The 23,515-nt window shown below is 45.3% G+C and overlaps 1 protein-coding gene across 7 annotated transcripts in view; it reads left to right on the forward strand.

The window, feature by feature from the left end:
* DAAM1 (dishevelled associated activator of morphogenesis 1) overlaps positions 1-23,515 on the forward strand; it is a 167,219-nt gene that overhangs the window by 73,008 nt on the left and 70,696 nt on the right. For 5 of the 7 annotated variants that reach the window (XM_039536591.1, XM_039536594.1, XM_039536595.1 and 2 more), the window contains exon 3: positions 8,776-8,865. In XM_039536591.1, coding sequence (XP_039392525.1) covers positions 8,776-8,865 — 90 coding nt within the window. The other 2 variants (XM_039536598.1, XM_039536599.1) reach the window with 2 other exon arrangements.

The raw sequence follows: 23,515 nt of genomic DNA on the forward strand, positions 1-23,515 counted from the left end.
CTCATCCCTGTGGACTCATCCCAGTCCTTGAAGTGTTTAGCGATAGCCATGTAATTACATCCTGCAATCATATGTTGCACCTGCTTTTTATAATACTGCTCATTCACTGGTCCGGTGGTTGCTGCTTACTGTTAGATGTGGAGGAAAAACCACAATATAAACATCTGATTTTTTTAAAGAAGTTTATAAAAAAATACCGACAACTGAGCCCTGCTACATTTTGCATAAATTCATTTTCCCCCTCCTTGTAACAGTCTCCTCAACATGCTATGTTTGAAAACTACACGGTTACCCAAGTGTCTGTCCAGCATCATAGGGCAGACAAGGTAAGGCCACGTATACACTGCAAAATTAAGTTGACCTAACGCACGTTGCCATACAGCTGCCACACTAATTACATCACTTGTGCATGTCTACACTTTGCTTCTTGTGTCGGTGGAACACTTGTATTGATTGTACAGTACTGTCAGTGTGGAGCATTGTAGGATGGTTCCTGAAAGCCAGTAACAGTTGACATAAGCAGTGCAGTGTCTTCACGACCACACTGCGTCGACCTCGGCTCTACACCACTGGTGGAATTAAGTCGGCGTAGCAGGGGAGTTGAATCTGTGGCAGCGAAATTTAAATGTAGACCCTTCCATAGGTCGACATAAGCTTCCTTGCATCAACCTCACTCTGCAGTGACAAAGAGCAGTGCACGCACCATCCCAACCTGCAATTCATTTCTTTATCTTGGCAGGCTAGCGGGATTTAGTTCCTTCATAGATTCTTTCTACAAAAGCGTTTAATGTCCATTCACAAGTATTTGCTCAGCAGTCCAAAGAAAGTGGTGCTGTTGCTTGCACTTCAAAAAGCTGCTTTGCAACCATCCAACTGTTCTTAATTCCAGTTAAGACAGGCAGATGAAGGAGCTTGAGTTTGGTTGCATAAACCTGGTAGTCATTTAATGAACGTAGGCTGTGCTCATCATTGTGTAAAAGAAATTCCATGAGGTAAATAGGCCACTTGAAACTTGACACCATATACACTGACTGACAGATTGTTGTTTATTTGTATTACAGTTGCACCTAGGAGCCCCGGTCACAGACCACGCCCCTATAGTGCTAGGCACTGTACAAAACAGAACAGGACTGTGGTGTTGCCATGGAGATATGCACATATACTGACTCTTTGTGATGCAATAACTGGAGCTGCCAGCTTTGATTAGTTTGATTTGCATGGACATAGCCCAGTTTTTTCCAGCTGACTCTGTGACAGATTGGGAGTAGGTCTGCGCCAAGTTATGCGTTCCATGTTGTCTTTTGAATGCTACTTAGAGGGTAACCGTCATTGTTTATTTAGAGCATCTGTCTTGTAGCCGGGACTAGACACCAACTGGAGAGGCCACATTTGGGAAGCAGTGACAGAGGAATCAAAGGAAATCAACGTTGAGTGGCTCTCCCCTAGTGGAACAATGGGTTTGCTGCTCGCAGGGGCTATTTAATTTGACAATGTATACCCCAAAGCCAACCAGAGTTGGGGATGGGTGGCAGGGAAGGGGAGCCGGAGCTTGGAAATTCCCCAAAGAAATGGGCGAGAAAGGCGACAGACTGTTTTAAAAGAAGGCTGCTTTTCTAAGCAAGAGGCCGTTCCACTGCCAGAGGCATGACACGTGACCAAGAAGGTTGGAAGAACCTCCTGGCATAAGAAGTCTGGTCAGACCCAGGACTCCTGGGGGTGGTAAGGTCACACCAAGGGGAATGCAGCCAGGAGTTTGTTTTCCTCCGATCTGGCTCTAGTGCTGTTTACGGGGGAAAAGGAAGCAAGAAATTCTGTTGCTAAGCCCATGTGTGCTTGTTTTACTGCCACGTGGTCCCTGAATGGTGAAACTAGAAAACTAGAGCACTCCTAGCCAGGCGGACCCTGGGGAACTTGGCTAAGCAACTGGGAGGGCTGTGGCACTTGTTCCAGGGTCCAGGCAGCTGGACTGCAAAGTCCCATTGCCCAAGAAGGGCGTTGGATGTAGGGTCTGCACCCTGGGAGTGCGCTTGAGAGACCTAGAATGAGGAACCATGATCGGTCATTCTCCAGACCCAGGGGCTTAGAAACATGATAGATTCAGGAGCTGGATCCAATCACAACAGCCTGGTGTCCATCCGAAGGGTTGGCAGGATCATGTTGTGACATGTACTTTGATGCTATTAAATATCAGCAGATATAAAATAAGGGGGAGATTTTCCAAGGCACCCTACTCCCAGAGATATTCAAGAGCAAATAGGCGCCTAGCTGCCCTTTTTGCCTTTGAAAATCTCCCCTTGAGTATTTGGATGCTCCTCGGTGCTGTCATTCCTGTATTCCCATGTGATAAACTTATTTTTACCAAGTGACTTCACTTTAAAACTTCCTCTAGATGAATTGGTGATGGCAGAACTTTGTTACTGAGTTTTTTGTAAAAGCCCAGCACTTCCTCCCTTCCTGCTACTTTCACTGATTGATTGGGATTTGTTGGTTTACTGAATACACAAGCTTTCCACTGTGACATACATGACACTCAGGAAAGGGTTAAATTACTAGATTAGCAGATCTTCCCAGGAGGGAAGGACACTGATGAGTTTATTCGGCTAAGATAGTACAAAGGGAGGAGGGATAGTAAAGGGAGGAGGGATAGCTCAGTGGTTTGAGCATTGCCCTGCTAAACCCAGGGTTGAGTTCAGTTCTTGAGGTGGCCATTTAGAGATCTGGGCAAAAATCTGTCTGGAAATTGGTCCTGCTTTGAGCAAGGGGTTGGACTAGATGATCTCCTGAGGTCCCTTCCAACCCTGATATTCTATGATTCTATGATACTCCGTGCCCTACTGCAGAGCCTTGGTGAGTGGAGTTTTACACCAACTTGTCAGGGTTGGAATTTGGATCTCTTACTGCTCGAGTAGTTGAATGTTTCTTACATTGATGATGCCTCATTTTTCCAACATATCCCAGCTCTGCTAAGTCCTATGTCTTTCCCTGGAATGATACAGATAATATATTAACAAAAATAATTTAGAATAAAAATGCTCTGAAATCCCTTGGTCATGCCCATGTCATCTCTCATCTCAACTTCTACTGTGATCACCACCATGACTCCCCACCTCTTCTGTCCCTCTTCCCTCCAGGTTCATAAACATCTCCTACCACATCAGTCATGTCTTCCCTTTTTTAGGTCCCTCCAGTGGCTTATGCTCCTGTCTGCATCAAGATCAAAGTCCTTCAAACCTTTTGGTAGATTTTAAAGGACCATTGTGATTGTCTAGTCCGGCCTCCTGCATAACACAGCCCATAGGATTTCCCTGTATTAATTCCCTGCTTCAAATCCAATAGTTGTGGTTGAACTAGAGCATCTTTTTTTAAGTAAAACATCCTATTTTGATTTTAAAATGTCCCGTGATGGAGAATCCACCCCAACCCTTGGTAAATTGTTCCATTGGTTAATTATCCTCACTGTTCAAAAGTGCATCTTATTCCTAGTCTGAATTTGTCTAGATTCAATTTCCAGCGATTGTATCTTGTTATCCCTTTGTGTGCTAGATTGAGAGGTCTCTCTTATCTAATTTCTGTTGCCCGTGTAGGTTTTTGCACAACCCAACTTCTGCACGAGTCTTTCCATTCCCATCTCCTGCTTCCTAGGTCTGATTTTTGCTTGCATGGTCCAGTTTTTGTGCCTTGTTAGAACAACCTGTGATGGGTGTCTGGCAAGCTCCCTTCCAAATACACCGGTTCTGTGGAGCATTCCAGCTTGGAGCCCTCTTTCTTGTGGCTGTGCTTTTAAACTGTAAGCGCTTTCAAGGCAGGGACTCTTGTTGGTTTGGCATGGCTTCCCCTCCTTGCTCACTCTAGCTCTTACGTTCTCGTTTGCTTCTGAACCCTTCAGTGCTATTACTCCAGAAACAGCATTCACCCCATGCTTTAAATTTTGCTGCTTTCTCTTCCGGAAAGGAAACTACACTAAACACACAGTAGTGCTTCCCAACGCTCTTTGCTACATAGTTCACCATTTAAAGTAACGAGCTTAAAACCCACCTGGTTTAAAAACTAACTTTGAAAGAAAAACTGGATAACTTTGAATATTAGCAGCTGGCACTACTTGTGCTTGGGGGCGAGAGACTTCAGAGCAGCCACAGTTGCTTCCAGTGAAATGCCTTGAAACGTTAGCAAAGCAAATCGTTACATTGCTATGTTGTACCTACCAGAAGCAACCTATAAAGCCTTTTGAATTAAATCCCCAATGTGTTTTCAGACTCCTCTTCAAATAGAGTTTGGACGTGCAAGTGGGTTTCCTCATCTAAAGGTTAATAGTTTAACTGTACGGGATAAATATTTGAAAGTAGCATATCGGTTTCCAGTAAAAGCACTCTGGGTAGAGACTTCCTTTTAGTAGCAGACTGTGTTCTGTTATTTGATGTGCCTTAGTTGTAATGGAAATGGAATATTTAAAATCGCAAATCTTTCTGCGGGAGTGTGCCAAGAGTGGAGTGGCAAGGCTGGTGGAGGACGGGGCTGAAGTGCAATGGAAGGAGGGGTGTGTGTGTGTGTGAGAGAGAGAGAAGAATCCAGCCTCTACTATGCCAGATTTGCCTGTGTTCTCCTTCTGTCACTGAGACGGGGACTAGATTCACCCGATTTAAGAATGAGCGCGCAAATGGGCTACAAAGTCAATTGTCGGCTGGACTCTCACGGTGTCTGATGATTCAGTGCATGCTTGTTAATTGGATCTACGCAAGAATTTGAGGTTGCACACTGCAACTATGCACTGTTCTGACTCTGCGGCAGAGTTGCAAGTGAACCTTGTAAATTGAGAATTGAACTGTTAGCTTCAAAAACTTGAAATAGAATTCCTCTTCCTACCCCCCGTTTCAAAGATATTGTGGGTTTGAAGGACAATCCGTGGCTGCTTCATTTTGAGTGTCCATGGAGATAGAAATCCTCTGTGGTAGTGCATAAAATCCCAAACGCCAGAAGTGCCTTACACACACACAGTACAGCCTAGTTTCCATGGATCCAAACTACTGTGAAGAATCAGGCCTTCACTTTTCTGTTTCTGGTTTTGCTGACAATAACACTCGTTAGTCACTGATTATGGGGAATTTCATGTTCATTTGTTGCCACATGTCAAGTATAATGTAGGATGTCATTGCGTAGGTGTGTCTGTGTTCTACAGTTAAACGCTGGAAGTTGAATGCAGTGAAACGTACTGTGTTAAGGATAAATATTTTTTACAACTTGAAAATGTATCAAAAAATCTATAGTGTATGCACCCACCGTGTGTTCTACTCTCACCACCACGACCACCTTCTTTTCCCCGGCCGTTTTGTCAGACTAATCCTCCTTTGTTTTTGTCAACATGCCTAAACTCAAAACAATTTTTTTCAAGTTGGCTTAAAAGGAAAAGTTTCAACCAAACTTGACATTTTTCGATTACTGAAAACTTTTGGAAAAGTTTTGGTGTTAGTTCAACCCCCTGAAACAAAACTTTTTTTTTTTCTTCAAATTTTCAGAATTGCTCAAGAGCCCAAAACATCCATTCTTCACCCAGTTCTATCTTTGCCTTGATCTCTGTTTCTACTTATGTCAATAAATCTTGACTTCTGCACAAGTTGTTTACAATGCGGTAAATATTATTGAGAGTCTAACTTTAAAATATAAAGCAATGGCAGTCTACAAAGCATACCCCATACTTTAAAAACAATCTCCCATGCTTAGCCATTGGTTAGACTTGTGCAACCATTTTCATAACATTTATATCAGCGTGTAGAGGCCCCATTTGAGATGAATGCCCCATTGTGCTGGGCGCTACACACACACATAGTAAGAGGCCGTCACTTTTTCCAAAGAGCTTTACAGTCTAAATAAACAAAACAGACAAAGGATGAGAGAGAGGAAGTATTAACTCCATTTTACAGATGAAGAGCTGAGGCATCGAGATTGTGACGTGATGCAGGTTATAGAGGAAGCCTGTTGAGAAATCAAGGCTCAATATTTGACTCCACAAGTCCCAGTCCTTTCCTTAGCCATAACGTTGTCACAGATTTCAGTGGATGCTGGATCATGCCCTAATGCAGGGCTTGTTGATTGTGTGTAGTTGAAAAAAGATGGGAGGTTCTTTTGCCCTTTTGTGCTTGGATTTTTATTCCTTTCTCTTTCCCTTATCAACTTATTTTGCTTAATAGAATTTTTTTTAACTGTAATGATTGCTGTAGTAATCGGTGCTTCTAGAAATCCAGAACTTTGTTGTAAATCTTCTTGCACGTACTAGCAAAGTCAGTTTGCGCATTGATTTGAACACACGATCAATAAATGTAGGACTTAAAGCTCCTCAGTTTGTGTGTAATTGAAAATGTTCCAAGATACCTGTTCCGAGTTGGACTAATGTCCTTGGGAAGTGAAATCAAATATGTGCAATGGCTTTTTAGATAAACTTGTATCCAGCTCACTTTTGACTATTTTTTCCCCCTTCTACGCACTAGAAATGTACTGTAAATGAGTAGCATTGTAGTGCACAATAGCTTCGACCAAAGGAGGTGTGCAATGGTAAAGCATCAGTTTTTAAAACTATTTAGTTTCCTTTTTACTGTAATCAAAAAAAGCCAGGGTACGTGCCTCTGTACAGGGTGACTTGTACTATGAACTGGTGTGCTTTGTGCATGCATGGCCATAGTTTTTGGGTTTTGTTTTACAAGACCCAGACTTACTTTCCTATATCCTGGATTATACTGAATGGAATGTGTGCCTGGATTATACCAGCTGGACTGCTGCATGTAGGGCTGCCAGCCCTCCAGGTTTGTCCTGGAGTCTCTAGGAATTAAAGATTAATCTTTAATTAAAGATTGTCATGTGATGAAAGCTCCAGGAATACGTCCAACCAAAATTGGCAACCCGAGTTGCATGGCTTGTAAATTCCTTGAGGTAGGGACCATTATTCTTGTTCTGTGTTTGCACTGTGCTCAGGACAGTGGGGCCCCGATCCCTGAATGGGCCCCTGGAGGCTGCCACCTTACAAAAAAACAAATAATTTTATTAATAAAAATTAAAATTCAGCTAGACAAACTCGTGTACGCTAAAAAAGCCGGAGAGCTTGTGTCTCAGATCCTGAGGTTGATGCACACACTGGTCTGTTCCTGAGGCCATTTGTACGATGGATGGTCAAAATGTCTAACTACAGCACCAAAACATCCATCAGACAACATGATTTTAGGCTGGTGAAAATCCACATCCCTAGGATCAGTGTTCACTTTGGAAAAACACCTTTCTGCTCTGCCTGGACATGGATTTATTTAATTTCCCGATAAAAGCCTTGACGTACGTCTAGCTGCCGGAGACCATGTTGCTGTGAGAATGTTCTAGTCTTCTGATGACTGGCATGTTTCTTAACGAGACTTGAAAGTAAAAATAGATGGTTTCTCCATAAGCAAAAAATGTGGCCAACCTAGTGGCTGTCTTAAACAAAACACCCTAGCACAGCGGGAACTCTAGGGCAGTGGAGTGTCTCTTCATGAATTCCTTAATTATAAGAATACAGCTTATATTTCCAGCTCTTGCCAATGGAGTTGGGCATGAGAGAGGACTCTTTCTGTGGCACACTTAACTCAGGTACTAGTTTCAGGATGATACTGTATTCTTTTTCAAGTCACAACCATGGTCTGCCTTGAGCTCCATAGGTCTTCCAGTTGCAAAGCAGAGTAGACAGAGTGTTGAGATACAGGAGACTTCTGCAGCAAATCTGATAGATTCATAGAAGATTAGGGTTGGAAGGGACCTCAGAAGGTCATCTAGTCCAACCCCCTGCTCAAAGCAGGACCAATCCAGACAGATTTTTACCGGAGTTCCCTAAATGGCCCCCTCAAGGATTGAACTCACGACTCTGGGTTTAGCAGGTCAATGCTCAAACCACTGAGCTATCCCTTCCTCACTTATTGAAGTGAGTTCTCGCATTCCTTGTACAGCCATGCTCAGACGACCTCTGGGCACTAGAATGAACTCTGGAGGTTTGGGTTCAATTCCTGCCCCTACCACAGCCTTTCTGCGTGACCTTGGGCAAGTCACTTACCTTTGCTATGCATCAGTTCCCCATCTGTAAAATGGAGATACCTCCAGTTCCTTTCTCCAGCAATTCGCTGGTCCTGTGTGTTAAGACTACAAAGTCTTTGGGATTGATGCCGGCTCTTGCTATGTGTTTATACCACACCTAAGACAGTGGGGTAGCAATCTTGGTTGCGCCTTCTAGGTACTGCTGTCATACAAATAATAAGAATGTGGATGATTGGAGTAGTCTGCTTCCCTGAGGATATGCAGAGTAGAAATGATTATTCAAGTTGGTTGGGAAGGTCCTAGTTACCCATTCTGCATCATGCTTGTCTTAGACATATTACTCCATATGGTGCTTTAACTCTCTGTTCTGTACAGTTACTTTCAGCCTTCTGTAATATATAAGAAGTTTGGGTCCAGCTCTTGCTTGGATGGGTGTACTTGGTAAAACGCATGTCTTTCTAAATGTAATAAAGGGGTTTTCCAGAAGGAACTGTGCAAAGAGATTTACATCCTACTTGCTCCTGGAATCCAGCTGTGATGCCAAAGTCAAACAGAGGTCATGAATAATAAAGATAATTATCATTATTGATCCTGACAAATCAATAGTCTTTGGGAGGGAGGTTATGTGGCGGTCATTATGCTATGGTGTAACTCTACATTGACTTACATTACCTACCTGATTTTTATTTATTTGTGATTTAAAATTCTGTGTGTTTGTGGTTTTTTTCCCCCCAGGATGAACTTGACCTCACAGACAAACACCGAGAAGCCATGTTTGCACTTCCAGCAGAAAAGAAATGGCAGATCTACTGCAGTAAGAAAAAAGTAAGAGACTTTAAGTGTGTGTGTGTGTGTGAGCAAGAGAGAGAGATGGACGTGGGTTTGTCTTTTGTATTCCTTATTTTCTGGGAAAGTTCTCTAAAATTTATTAGAAAGAGTAACCTTCTATAGGGCTTGGTGAATCATCCTGGAGGGTTGAATAAGAATGCATCTGTACTATGGAGTACTAGAGAATGTCTCAGGAAAAATATATAGAAAGCATCTTCCTGCCTGCTAAATTCTTTAGTATTTTAGAGTAACTTCTACAAAACTCTGATCTATTTCTCTAGGACTCTAATGGTTTTATCCCTTTTAAGTTCTGGAAGACTTCAGTGTAAAGGATGTTTGACCCCCTGCCCTCCCCCAATTAAATATAGATCTCACTCTCCCCCCTCCTCCACTCCTCCCCCCTCCCACTGATGAGGATCAGACTGTTTCCTCCCTTCCCCAGAACACATCCCTCCAAGGCCTTGAAATGGCCACAAACATCTTTCTAGCCAGGCAGGAGTAGGGAGGAATCTCCGCAGTGCTGAAGTCTCTTGCTCCTGGCTAGAAGAGTTTCTGCTGAATTATGCACACAATAGTTATACTCCCCCCACCCACACACACTCACCCTTTGCACTGCTGTTTTGATCTGCAGCTCCACCAGCCATCAGAGGGTGGTCCCAAGAATCCAGTCTTGAGTTTTCACAATGGCAGGCTCTGTTGAAATAGCTTTCTGTTTTCATTCTGAAAACCTGCTGACTTGAATATGAATTTGAGATTAGTATTGCAAAAATACAGGAATTCCAGACTGGATCAGACCTGAGGTTCATCTAGTCTAGTATCCGGTCTCTGGCAGTGGCCATCACTGGATGCTTTGGAGGGCAGGGTAGGAACCCCACAGTAAGCAAATGTGGTTAATCTGCCCCTGACGCTAGGTCTCTTTCGGGTTTCTTGTTAGCGACTGGCTTAACCCCTGAAATCTGAGGTTTAATATTCCTTTCAAAGTTTTGCCATCATTGGCTATTCATATGGCTATCAGGAATAATTAGTCTCTTTTTAGAATCTTGTTCTTGGGCTCCATGACTTCCAGTGCCAGTGAGTTCTGCAGTCTAATTACACATTGTGTGAAAGTGTTTTTTCCATCAGTTTTGAATTTGCCAATTTAATTGAATGTCCCCTTAGTCTTGTGTTACGAGACAGAGGATGATCTCCCTTTCTCCAATAAATGTTGACGTAAACACTGGCTGCATTATGGAAGACCTGGAAAAATCCACTGTGGGTGGGAAGTTTTATAGGGCATAAAGGCTGAGATGGTAAGGTATAGTCCAAACAACACTGAATATAAATTGTATACTTGGCTGCTTTCAATATGGAGTTTGTCATCTTCCAGGTGATTGATGGCGCCCACATATCTTACACTGAAATCTTCTAGAACTAAAAAGGGATAAAGCCAATAGGGTTCTACAGAATTAAAATCAAGTGACTCTGATAAAAGACCAAGACTGTCGTTAAATCACCAATTCATTAATAAAGAAATTGGCTGAAACCATGTTAATTGGCCTGTAGGCACAACAGAATCCAGGTACGATACAGCACTGGCTGCATTTTCCATGTCTGACGGAGTGAAATCTTGATGCCCTCCTAATAGGCACACAAATGCAAAGTTCAAATTTACGCACAAGTGGCTCTAGCTTTTTTGCCACCCCAAGCACGGCAGGCAGGCTGCCTTCGGTGGCACGCCTGCAGGAGGTCCCCGGTGCTGCGGATTTGGCAGCTTGCCTGTGGCAGGTCCGCCGGTCTTGCGGCTTCGGCGTACCTGCCGACGAACCCACTGGACCGGCGGACCTCCCGCAGGCAAGCCGCCGAAGGCTGCCTGACTGCCGCCTTCGCAGGGACCGGCAGGGGGCCCCTCACAGCTTGCTGCCCCAGGCACGCGCTTGGAGCACTGGTGCCTGGAGCTGCCGCTGCTAGTGGCATGAGCACATTAATCATGGCATTAATCATGGGAGGGAAGGGAAAAGACAACTTCGTGCCCTTGAAATGATGCCACTAAAACTATTAACATCAACTAAGACATTTAAAAAAAAAACGTTTCCCCCTTTTCTTCCCATCAGCCATCTTCTTGTCTTCTTCATTTCTGTTAGCCTAATGTTCTGGTGGCCCATGATTTATTCAATGCATTAACTCATTCCTCACACTGGTTAGATCAGAGGTGGGCAAACTACGGCCCGCGGGACTGTCCTGCCCGGCCCTTCAGCTCCTGGCCGGGGAGGCTCGCCCCCAGCCCCTCCCCCTCTGCCCCCCCCCTTGTTGCTACGCCGCTGCGTGGGCAGTGCTCTGGGCCGCGGGGCTGCGAGCTCCTGCAGGGCAGCGCGGCAGCATGTCTGGCTCCGGCCGGGTGGTGTGGCAGCCAGACATGCTGCTCGGAGCGGCATGGTAAGGGGGCCGGGGGGTTGGGTAAGGGGCAAGGGGTTCCGGGGGACAGGGAGCAGGGGGTGGTTGGATGGGCGGAGGTTCTGGGGGGTATGGGACAGGGTCAGGGGAGGAGGAACGGGTGGGGGGGGGTTGGATAAGTGTGGGAGTCCCGGGGGGGCCCGTCACGGTGTGGGGGTGTGAATAGGGGTTGGGGCAGTCAGGGGACGAGGAGCAGGGTGGGGTCGGATGTGGGGGACAGGCCGTTTGGGGAGGCTCAGCCTTCCCTACCTGGCCCTCCAAACAGTTTTGCAACCCCAATATGGCCCTCGGGCCAAAAAAAATTGCCCACCCCTGGGTTAGATGGTGAATCTCTCTTCTCCTCCCCAGTTATCCTCTTGTACTTTGTACTGACAGGGCTTTAAAGTGCTAGCTCAGTAATGGGTGCGGCAAGTCAAATCTAGGGATGGGTTGACCCTGGGGAGTTTTGGATTCACAACAGAGCTCACTAACCTTTTCCTCTCTCCCCCCACGTACCCTCCCCTCCCTGTAATTTTAAACTGAGGAGAGCTGCCAGATTTCAGATGTGCTGAGAGAGAGACAGGTCTGATCAGATATAAGATAGTGGTCTGTCTTGCAGCTCATACCGTGTGTCTGGTGTTTCTAAGGCACCTAGGATTTAAACTGTCAGGGCAGGAATTCTGCTGCGCCCCGTTGTTGTGGGTGGGCTCCTCAGCAGAGGACAATCTTAGACGTTTTTGAGCCCATGATGCTAGTGGGTTCCAAATTAGGTTCCATGCATCGCTAATAACTTTTTTGTTAGGGAGACAAATTCTTCTACTTGCTACATAAAACTCACCTCCAGGAAGGGGCGGGGTCTCGGGGAAGGGGCGAGGTAGATCCTAAATTGATCTTAAGTTCAAAAAGTGATCTTGTGCGTAAAAAGGTTGGAGACCACTGTTCTAGAAGGAAGAAATTGCACGTTTTAAAATAATTCAGTAGAAACTGTTTTATATCTGGGATGCCTTAGGCGTTGAGATTTCATGGTGAGGATTGCAGGTGAACAATCTAAACAGAATTGTTGATTCTGATCAGCCGCTTTGTTAGAAATCTCGCTTGTGTATTTTAAAAAAATAAATGCAAACCATCTACATGCTAGTTTTGAATATCTGGCTCCTCAGCAAAAAGCTGAAAGGTCTCTTTGATGTTCTCTAGCTAGAAACACATTCTGTTTTTCAGCTGGGGAAGGGATACTCCATGGATTAGGACTGGGGCCTAGGACCTAGGTCGCCTTAAATTGCGAAGCGCAATCAGAGTGGCCAAGGTAGTCGCATGACTTTAAAAACTCAGAATATGTTGAATTTTATGATTGCCTGGCCCTGATTTAATAGCAAGTCATTGTCTGAAACAACTAAAATGTAATTTAACACTGTCTCCTGCCTGGCTGGCCCAATGAGATTGGCTCCAGCACTGTCTGGCTGAATTAAGCTGACACCCTTCTTGGCCAGATAAATTCATGATTGTCAACTATGGCAGCTCTTGCACCTCTCTTTGATGGTGCTGGCTACTGTCAGAGACCAGATACTGGACTAGATGGTCTTTGGGGCTGACCTAGTATGCCAATTCCTAAGTACGGGCTCCCCATTTCTAGGGTCCCCCATCTTCCTTTTATTCGGTGCTGCTTTTCTGCTCTGACTTGAAGTAGGGTTAGATGTTCACAGTTGCAGATCAGGACCAAAACAGGGTTCACTCGCAATCAACCCTCCTCAGAGAGAGCAGCGAGGCAGTGCAGAGTCTCAAAGTAGCCGTCTGTGACCTCCTCCCCTTTGGGGTTTACTTCCAAATTGCCTGTCTTTTGAGGGTCCAAAACCCAGAAGTCCATGCTCAAGACATGGTCACATATATTCTCAGATTGGAGATCATTCTCATGGATTTACTGTGGCGCAATCTCCTGTCCCTGGACGCTGTAATTTAAACATGCTGTCTGAGTCCTAAAGCTTCTGCAAATGAATGAAGTGGCATCATCCTGCAATAACTGGGTCGTACTTTGAGCCCTAGCTCCATTCCACCTTCTAAGGGTATGTGTACACTGCAGCAGGATCTGTAAATTCCTGTTTGGGTAGATGTACCCACACTAGCTCTGATTAAGCTAGCATTCTAAAAATAGCAGCGTACCTGTGGGCGCCTGGGTGGTGCCTTTCTACAACCCCAGGCGAGACCTTTGTTATCTATTCAGGTGGCTAGCCTGTGCCACCACCTGGGCCACTGCAGCTACTCTGCTATTGTTAGCACAGTGGCGCAATCAAAGCTAGCACAGATGCATCTACCCAAGCCGGAAATCGCACCTCCAGCTGCGACGTAGCAGTATCTTCAGTTGTAGCCGGAATCTGTTTTGGTCTGAAAGGCTCTGGCCTGTGGAGGACTCTGCTATGCCATGGGACCCTTGATGTGGACTGTGGCAGCTGTTGAGGAGGTATTGGGTTGCACTAGAGTCACAAAGGCATGTGATACCCCCTTCAAAGCCATGTGTGCACAAAACAATGAAGCACCAACAGATGTGCCAAGACTTTTGTCAATGACCACAGCATAAAAAAAAAAAAGAGAGGCTGGAGCATTTCAGAGCCTTGAGAACGCTGGCTTCTGTGACAGGAATGTGACACCCATTCCCAACTTCTGGCAAACAGAGGCTCAGGACGCTCAGACACTCACGAAACCCTTAACTTTTATATTTGAAGGGTGAGGAGGGGAGAGTTAGCAGATGTAGACTGGCATTGATGGCCTAATTTTCCGAGGGGTTGTCTTCAACCTACAGACTTCGGCTTCAGATCAGTCGCTGCGTAGCATATACGTGACTGGCTCATCCGAATGACATCATGTGAGACTGCACCGTGCCCTCACTGGAAAGCTGAGGTGTAACCCTTGGGGTGGGAGCAAGGCTTTGCATGATCTTATCGGTACCCACACAACCTAGCCGCATGACTGTCCCAGTGCAGCAGCTGTAGCCACCATCTTGGATTCACAGGGTTTTCTGGCTCTCTCACAACTGTCTGCTTTGATTCTTAAACTGATGGTGCTGAAAGTATCACAAGATGGCAGCGGATGAGAAACAAAGCAACCTGACTTAGAGGGATTTGAATTGATTATTTAATGGGAGCCATGTAGGGGTGGGGGGAAAAAAGAAAAAGCCATGTTATGTACAATAGCAAGTCTGTGGGCAGTGACCCAGAAAGGGAGTGGAGCATGCATTAAATAGAACAGTCGTGCAGCACTCGGATCAGGAAAGGGATTTACGGATTATTGTAGAAAGATCCTTTGAAGTTGTCAGTCCAATGTATGGCTACAATAAAGAAGGGAAAAGAGGTTACGGAGATGCATCAACAGAAGGATAAAATACAAATTTAAAAGTAATATTATCGGACAAAGACTTGTTTTATAACTAATCTAAAACACTTCCTTCTCTGCTGTTCCCTTACTCCTAGAAAGGACATTGTTAGAAAGTGTGGGGAGGGAGGGAAGCGAGTCCAGCTTTTAAGGTTTTTGGCAAAACCTCATGGCTCATTTCAGCTGAAGTACAAACTTCAGACTGTTGAAGAGCTCCCAAGTCAGATGGGGAAATGCAGGGTTCATGCAGAACCTGATCTCTCTCTCACAACCATGTGCAATGGGCTGCTAGCTAGAATCTGCTGTCACAAATACAGTAGCGCTATGATTTTTTAAAGCTAGCTCTCTGGTCACATACAACATTTGTAAAAGCAGAGTGGGGGTTGGGAAGGAATGAAACATAAGCTGAAGAGACGGTACAACTCAGAGCAGTATTAGTAATGTGATTTTTTGAAAGTTCAAAGCCATCTTAGTGCAATTAATATCAGGTGCAAGTAAGTGAAATATTGAACAGTGTGCCATTAAAGCCTACATTTGAAATCTAAAATCTCAAGTCAAGATTCTACTGTAGTATAAACTGGAAACAACTAAGTGCAGAGAGGATTTTGAAGAAGAATGGGGTCAATAGAAAAGGGATGATTCTCAAATGATTCCCACCCACCCCCAGCCAAATGGCCTTTTTTTTCTGTCTAAGTGCCTTTCGCCTGTATCTCTGGGCATCTTCATATTCTGGTTAACAATTGTGTTCATATCTTTATCCGGTGGCTCATTTAGGTAGTTTGGCGAGAAATCTGTATCTCCTTCACTTGAAAACCATTTTCACTGTGGTACTGGAGACTGACGAAGATGATATATAAAAAAAAAAATCACTTGGAATTTTGCCCCGTTTGGTCATCTGGGTTGAATGAAAAACATTTCACGGCCTGTTTGCATCCTGAATATGCCTACAATTGTTGTTGTTGTTACAACAGGTTGAAATATTATGCCAGATGCAGCATTCTGCAGATGATATTTTAAATTTTCTCACTGCTAGTTACAGAAAATGGCTGTTTACATGGCTGGGGGTGTTTTTCAATAGGAAATGTTTGTAGTTCTTATCTTTAAAGGTAATTCCCTTTTTAGTTCCAATCACAACACACTCTTTTGTTTAAGAGAGGTTTTCCCAGTCTCCAGCCAAAAACTGCATCTGTTAGCAATCTTTTGGATTTTAAACTGAAGCTTTTTAAACAATGAACCATCTGACCATGAAGGCATCTGGTCATGCTGTATTTGCTTATTGTTAGCATAATTTTTAAACCTTGGGAAAAGCAAGGCATGTGTTTAGGGGGGTGTTAGCGTTAGAGAAAATAGTCTGGTGTATAATGCAATGTGCTGATCTGGATGCTGAGGTTATCAGATCAAGGAGCAATCCTATTAAATTTCAGCACTTCTCGGCAACACTTGTGCTAGCAGTATCATTTTAAAAGCATTTGGCATTGTAGTGGAGAACATCATTAGTTGCATGTTGATTAAATGGACACCTTCTGAAACTAAGTGGCTGGGGTGAAGCTAAATATTTAGAGGGCCAGTGTGGGCAAAATTCTCTGCTAGTGCAAACCTGGCACAGTTCCACTAACTTCAGTTGGAGCAGTGCCAGTTTTAAACCACTAGAGAATTTGGTCCTGTCAGTTTAAAAATCATACACGCTGCTGTCTGAACACTTTTTTCCAAACATATTTTTGTTACAAATCTGAGTTGGCAACACTGAAAGATGATGGAGGAAAGGGGGGACTGTATCTCAATTTTTAGTTCGCTTTGTGAATTTGTCAGCATTGGGTATGTAGTCAGTTTTGCTCTCTGCTCGCTTGTTTTGTTTGGGTCTTTCAAAAGCAACAAGGGAGAGGGAAATTATTTGGCAAAAAAAGAGTGTGTCTGCAAAGCCAAAAGCGATTTGCAGAGAAACTCAGAGGCAGGTGATGTACCTGAAGCTACTTTTAATTCATTTTTGAAAATATTGGCTGTTTTTCTTAAACTTCAAGAAGATCTTTCAAGACTGCTGTGGCTGGATTGCTACATAGCGCTTGCATAGCACCGTGAAGGGATCCATATAAGTACACAGATATTTGACTGTATGTCGAGGGGTGCCACTGTCACAATTGATGCTGGCTGCATCTCTGTCCCCTTCCTGAGCAGAGACCCAGTGTCTCGGATCTGTGGACCTCATTATTCCAACAAAGGAAATTTTCAGGTAAGGCACAGATCCATTTTCCCGTTCTGGTCTCTCCCCATGCGTCTCCTCAGGCCTTTAGCTCTTCTGCGGTGGAATTTTGTAATTCCCTCATTCCTGGATCTGCCCCGGGTCTGCTGTACCAGCTGTTCTTATCCTGCAAGTCTGACTGAGTTTGTGCATGCGCAGTTTTTTCCTTTGGGAATCTGTGGCCAGTGGTGTATACTGACCAGACAGCCTTCTGAAAACAAAGCATTGTTTGTTTTAGAAGTAGGAACAAATCACTTAGAGAAGAAACGGTGTGTCTTATTTAAAGGCTTACCGTCCTCTGATGGCAACGTGCGCAGGCCTGACTGCCCCAGACATCCCAGCAGGTGCCTGCGTCTCACTCTGGTTCCCCCTTTCTCCGAGTCCCTTTTTAAACCCTGCTATCGTACTTTTCTTCTTGTTCCTGGGCTTTGAACCCTTCCTGATCTAAGCCAGTTTGGCAGGTTGGCTGGAAAGGGAGGTGAAATCATCAAAGTTAGTAGTTCTGGCATTATCCTGTAGCATCTCTCAAGTATTTGCTCATAGGTGGCTATATTCAGCCATTCTTTTCCTTCCTGCCTGTTTCTCCAGACAGCTGTCTGTCGAGTTAACCCAATGAATTCAGTAAATATCCCAATAAACAGGGCAATATATGGTGTTCATAAATTATTACAGAGCAGCTCCAAATCCACCACGCCCACAACGCAGGCTGTCTGCGCTGTACTTGTCAGGCAAAGGGTATTATGGGCAGACATGGCAGTTAGTTCAGAGCAGCCCAGCTGCTTCTCCTCCCTTCTCCAGGCCTTGCTTTTGTTCATTTTGGAGAGGCTAATTTAGCACTTGCCAGAAATGAAGCCTCTTGGGTTCTCCGCTAGATGGAAGTGCTGTGGCCAAAGGGCAACAAAACGCTCTTCAGTGGTGTTGGGATCTGGGTGTTGGAAGGGAGTTGTCTGAAGCTTTGATATGAGGACGAGGGTGCTAGTTACAAAACGTAAGGGAACTTCAGGGTAGTCTTTATTCTTGCCATGATGCTGCTGGTGTAGTTGTCTAGATTCTTTGCGGGTTGGGGTGAGCTGTTTGTCATAGAGCTGCTACGAATGTCAGAATGAAAGACCGCTTTAGGAAGAGCCCGGACCATGGCCCAAATTTTGCGTGTGCGCATGTCATAGCGAACAAGACTGTACAGGTTCTGACAGGGTGGTTGAACACACTGTTTTGTGCTTGTCACTAAGCTGCTGTGGTGATGGGTGCTTTAGGAATGCCTAGAGAACTAGCAGCCAGCGAGCCGTTGATGCAGAGTGGTAAGAAAGTGAGCGGCGGAGACTTCCTGGAAGACAGGTTTCAGAGGAGTCACCATGTTAGTCTGTATCAGCAAAAACAACTGGGAGTCCTTGTGACACCTTAGAGACGAACACATTTATTTGGGTATAAGCTTTCGTGGGCTAAAACCCACTTCATCAGATGCATGGAGTGAAAAAATACAGTAAGCAGTATATATAATTACAGCACATGAAAAGGTGGGAGTTGCCTTACCAAGTGGGAGGGGGGGGCAGTGCTAATGAGGCCAATTCAATTAAGGCGGAAGTGGAAATTAGTTAGTTTCTAAGGTGCCACAAGGTGGTCTCGTTGTTTTTGCTGGGAGAGCGTTCTTCTCTCCTGCAGCAGAATGAGCAAAAAGGATACAAATGCCCCAGGAGCTAAGTAGGTGGGAGATGTGAACGGGGTGTACAGAGTAGATTAAAATTCAAATCACATTTGTAGCAAAGCTTCACCTCATTTATAAGATGTGGCATATGATGAAAACAAAACTGTCACCCACTGCCCTGCCAGTGCACATCCACCAGGGCATACGGACTATTGACCTTCCCCTGAAAGTGCTAATGAGTCACCTCATCTCATTGCTACTTCCCCTGAGGGAGTGAGATTGACTACATTTGTTAATTAGGCTTGTACAGTAGCAGTTACCAATGACTTTAGCAATGGTGTGAAACAAGAGCGCTCACAGTATCTGTCAATTTCCCACTGCAAAGAGAAGCAGGCAGAGAGCAACCGCACTGTGCAAGAGCTCATTTGGATCATAGTCCATTTCATCATCATTAGCCAGATCGCTGGAAGCCCGAATGGAAAGAAATCTAAAGGGATAGAGGAGACAGAGAGCAACAAGCTTGTTGACCAGATAGTTTTAGTAGAGTTTGATGCGTTAAGCTGTGCCCTATCAGTGTGGGAGGACTGCATGAGCTCGGAAAACATGTCATCGTGAGTGCGTTTTTTTCGCCTTCTAATCTGTGATAACCTTTGGGACGGAGATGATAGGGGGAGCGTAGAAACATTCTGGGGGGACTGCATGGTCACCTGTGCTGCTGAGTGCTGCTGAGTTCACCACACTGACCAAACAGGAAATGAAATTCAAAAGTTCCTGGGGCTTTTCCTGTGTACCTGACTAGTGCATCAGAGTTCAAAGTGCTGTCCAGAGCGGTCACAATGGAGCACTCTGGGATAGCTCCTGGAGGCCAATACCGTCAATTTGCATCCACAGTACCCCAAATTCAACCCAGCAAGGTCGATTTTAGCGCTACTCCCTTCGTCGGGGAGGAGTACAGAAGTCGATTTTAAGGGCCCTTTAGGTCAACGGAACGGGGTTGGTTGTGTAGATGCATTCATTTTTAAATCGACCTAACACAGCTAAATTCGACTTAACCCCATAGTGTAGACCAGGGCTTAGTGAATTTAAAGGGACACCTACAAATATCCTCGCTCCATCCATCTAAGGAAGGGAGAGAGAAGGCATTGTCCAAAGAGGCTATTAAAGAAAATGAACACGTTGTGAGAACCTGAAGGAATTCAGGAGCTGGCCAGCTGGACCCGTTTAGACAGCAGACTCATAGTATATCCTCTGCATTCACAAGAGCATATGTACAACCTACCTATTGAGATCACACAGTGAATAGAATCACTGGCAGAGCGGCTTTCTATACCCTGAATTTCTTCTGTTCGTCCATCTGTTCTTTATAATTATACGGACAATTAGCACCAGGGTGATTCATGTCTGCAATTCTTTCCTTACATTAATCAGCAGTGACAGAAAGGTTGCTATTGCAGCGCAGGGGAAAGACTAGGCAACCCCTCCTTTATCAGCTGTTGCTACTTCTGTCAGACAAGAGATCATGGATTCCAGTTCTGGCCTCCTGCTGCTGCAGAACTTAGAGGTGCTGTACAGTGAGAAGTTTCCACGTGTATCTAAGCCAAAGGTCCCATGGCTCCTGTGTCCTGCCCAGCATTTCCCTTCTTAGTAAGATGGTACTGATGGGTGGAAAGCTGAACATAGCATTTTTAGGCAGGCCTTCAAAACCCTTTTTTGCCTTGTTTCCAGCCCCCAGGATAATTGAGTCCTCCCTCTCTGCTGTTTCTACCCTGCATTGTACAAGTGAGGCCTGAAGACTTTTAAAGAGGTTAAGTTACATCCAGATGGGGGGAGGGATAGCTCTGTGGTTTGAGCATTGGCCTGCTAAACCCAGGGTTGTGAGCTCAGTCCTTGAGGGGGCCACTTAGGGAACTGGGGTAAAATCAGTACTTGGTCCTGCTAGTGAAGGCAAGAGGCTGGACTCAATGACCTTTCAGGGTCCCTTCTAGTTCTATGAGATAAGTAGATCTCCATATATTATTATGTCACTGTCTCATTTTCTATAGGGGTATGTGATGGGAGGACATATAAGTGGCCCTCAGCCACCTCTTGCAGGTGTGGAGTCCAGCTGCTGGTTATTTTCAGCAACTGGCTTGCCATTGTTCATATCCCTTTCCATTTCCAAGGTGATCTTCCCAGGGAAAAGGGCTAGGAACTTACTTCTACTATTTAATGAAAGCTGAAATGCACCTTCCAATGTCCAGTTCCTCCCAGTCTGGGGGTGGGTGGGGGGTCTGTGGCCTCTGCAAAGCCCAGAGGTCAAAGCCTGTTGTGAGCAGTTGCTGAACACATGCTCTGCATTCGTCTGAGTCACTGCACTGCCGTTAATCTATCCCATTACTCCTGAGAAGCATTATGTGAAACGTATTGCCTGGAAACCAAACTCTGCTCCTCAGGAAGATCTCACTCGTATGCGCTCTGCTAAGTTTCACACCCAAAAATTCACCCGCAGTGAAGACTCTGCCCAGTGAAGATTATGAGCTGGCTCTGCTCTTTCCTGGGGGGCCTCTTCACTGTTACAGAGTACACTAAAACACAGCCACTGGAGTACTGCAGGCTTTTGCCCTGAATCATTACAGCCCAGCGACTTTCTGCAAACATCTGAAGGAAGTCCATGTTGTGCTGCATTGGCTTTGTTCTTCTACTGTACTTGGCTCACCAAGTGGCAGTATTAAGTGATCTACGATGAGTCTGCCTGGTTGTTAGCATGAATTAATGAGGTTCTGCTGCACTTAATTGAGAGGGGTCTTTAAACTGGGAGGCGGCAGTAAGAGAGCCCAAGGGGGAGCTGAGAAAAGGGAAATCTTTATAATTCGGCAAGTTAATTGTAAGTGAAAAGTTGTGCCTATTGTGGTGTTCAGCTTTCCTCTCTAGAGACCTTTTTGCCCCACCACTTCCTTTCAGTCCGACGCAAACAGCGCTTCCATCTCCCTTTCAGCCTGGGATGCAGGCATGTGTCCTGTCTTGTATGCACATCGGCAGAAGGCAGGAAGCTGTGCCGAGCCCTTCCGACACTTCCCACAGCTGTGAGGAGCCACAGGTGCAGAGGGGAAGTTGTAACATCTGTCCAAACAGCGGCTGGCCACTGGAAGAGGCGCTGCAGTGAGGATCACCTGCACCCTCCCCTTTTTTATTTCTGCCTTTATCTCCAGCTTGCTGCTGTTGCCCTGTATGCGATTCCCCCCGTCCCTCCTGCGAGGAAGCCCAGGACGTAGTAGGGAGGGAGGAATCTAGTGGTTACATTAGCCTAGCCCATCTCAACGCCTAGGCTTGTGAGGCTAAGCAGCTCTGGCATCTTTCCTGTGGCCTTCCTCTCGGGAGTGTTGAATTAGTGCTAGGAACCAAATGATGTATCCGTAAAGGAATGTTAAGTGCTCGTTGCAAGGGGCAATGATCATGGGGGTGACAGGCCAGGTGTCAGATATCCCTGTGGGGCTGTACGATATTTCTGTGCTGCACTTCCTCAGGGCTCATGCTGTGTCTCTCTAGATGTCATTGCTTTGCTAGGCTACAGGACAAACCCTCTGGCTGTGTTTCAGGTTCTGGATCCTCTGAGCCTCCCAGGAAACCATCTCATTTAACCTCGGCTTGTTTTCCCTCCAGGTCTAAAATGCCAGATGGGGAATGGGGTCAAGTGAAGGGTAATTGCTCGTTGCCATTCAGCAGGGGAGGAGCCCTATTAAAATCAAATGACTCCAGATAGAAAGTGAAATGAGGCAACCACAATGGGGATTGTGATAATATCTGAGGTCTGTATTCCCCACCCCCAATCCCTGAGGATCCCCTGGAGTATGTGTGTGGAATACAGATACACATGCCTGTGCTGGGCTCTCTTCATGTGATCCTGAAATACAGCCGTGTAAGAGGTTGGAACGTGGAGCCCAGCTGCGAGACCAGGTAGGGTGGGAAGTGAAGGAAGGTGCCAGGTCCAAGAGACAGTTTAGTCGGCAGGATTTAGTTACGGACTCTCTTGTCGGAATGGGATTCGACCAGGAGTGCTCCTCTCCTGGCGTGCAGGGAGGAAGCCATGGTATCTTGAATGACCACAAGTGATCAGTACCTCAGTTAAATGCCGGGTCACCTTTGTTCCTGCTATGGTTCCAGTAGTGTAGAAGTGCCCCCCAACACGATGCGGGGCATTGATTTTATTTATTTTCGCTCCTAAGCTAGGAGAATGCCAAGTACTGACTTGTCGGTATCACGTCTCAAAGATTACAGTGAAGACATCCCTACGAGCACTGATCAGGACTCTGCCTTACTTGGGTTGTGATGTCCTACGTGACTGGAATTCAAGATGATGTGGCTCTGGGTGCCTCTGTGTACATCATATGGGATACTTCTAACATCACTCTCTAAATGGGAATTACTGTCGAAGCCTCTGGACTTCCATGGCCGGTGACGGTAGGAACATGACTGAAACTGCCTCTGGGATTAGCCTGAAGCATTGGTTCGCAGCCTTTGCCATACCATGATTCTATGTGGCAACAGAAAGTTTCAGGGTCCCCTGGAAAGGGATAGGTTTATGACCCTCACGTTGATATCCCGTGGTCTGCAGTTCCCGACCCTTCTTAACAAATTGTGCCCTCTTGTAGTGGTCTGTGCAAAGTCACACTGCATGTGACACAGCATTTTGCTTATGTTTTGAGAGCAAGTGGAAGCATGTTAGAAAATGGCTTTTGATCATCCTAAAAGTTACCGAATCAGTTAGTAAGATGTGGGGACTGAGCTAAAAGGACCCAACAGTAGAAATACCCTCAATTTTAGATTTGGCTCTGTGTGTGTCCAGATATGTTAATATACGGACCAGCAGGACTTGAATTGTGACAAAGACTTGACTTGGAATAAAAATTATTTGTGTCGGTTTTATAGACACCCTTGCTTGTGAGGGTGGAGGAGATGGACTGTCCTTCAAGCAGGACATATCAGTCACTCCTGAATAAACATAGTGCAGCATGGCATGGAGA

The sequence above is a fragment of the Mauremys reevesii genome, linkage group 4 (genome assembly GCF_016161935.1).
Source record: "Mauremys reevesii isolate NIE-2019 linkage group 4, ASM1616193v1, whole genome shotgun sequence".
Taxonomy (NCBI): Eukaryota; Metazoa; Chordata; order Testudines; family Geoemydidae; genus Mauremys; species Mauremys reevesii.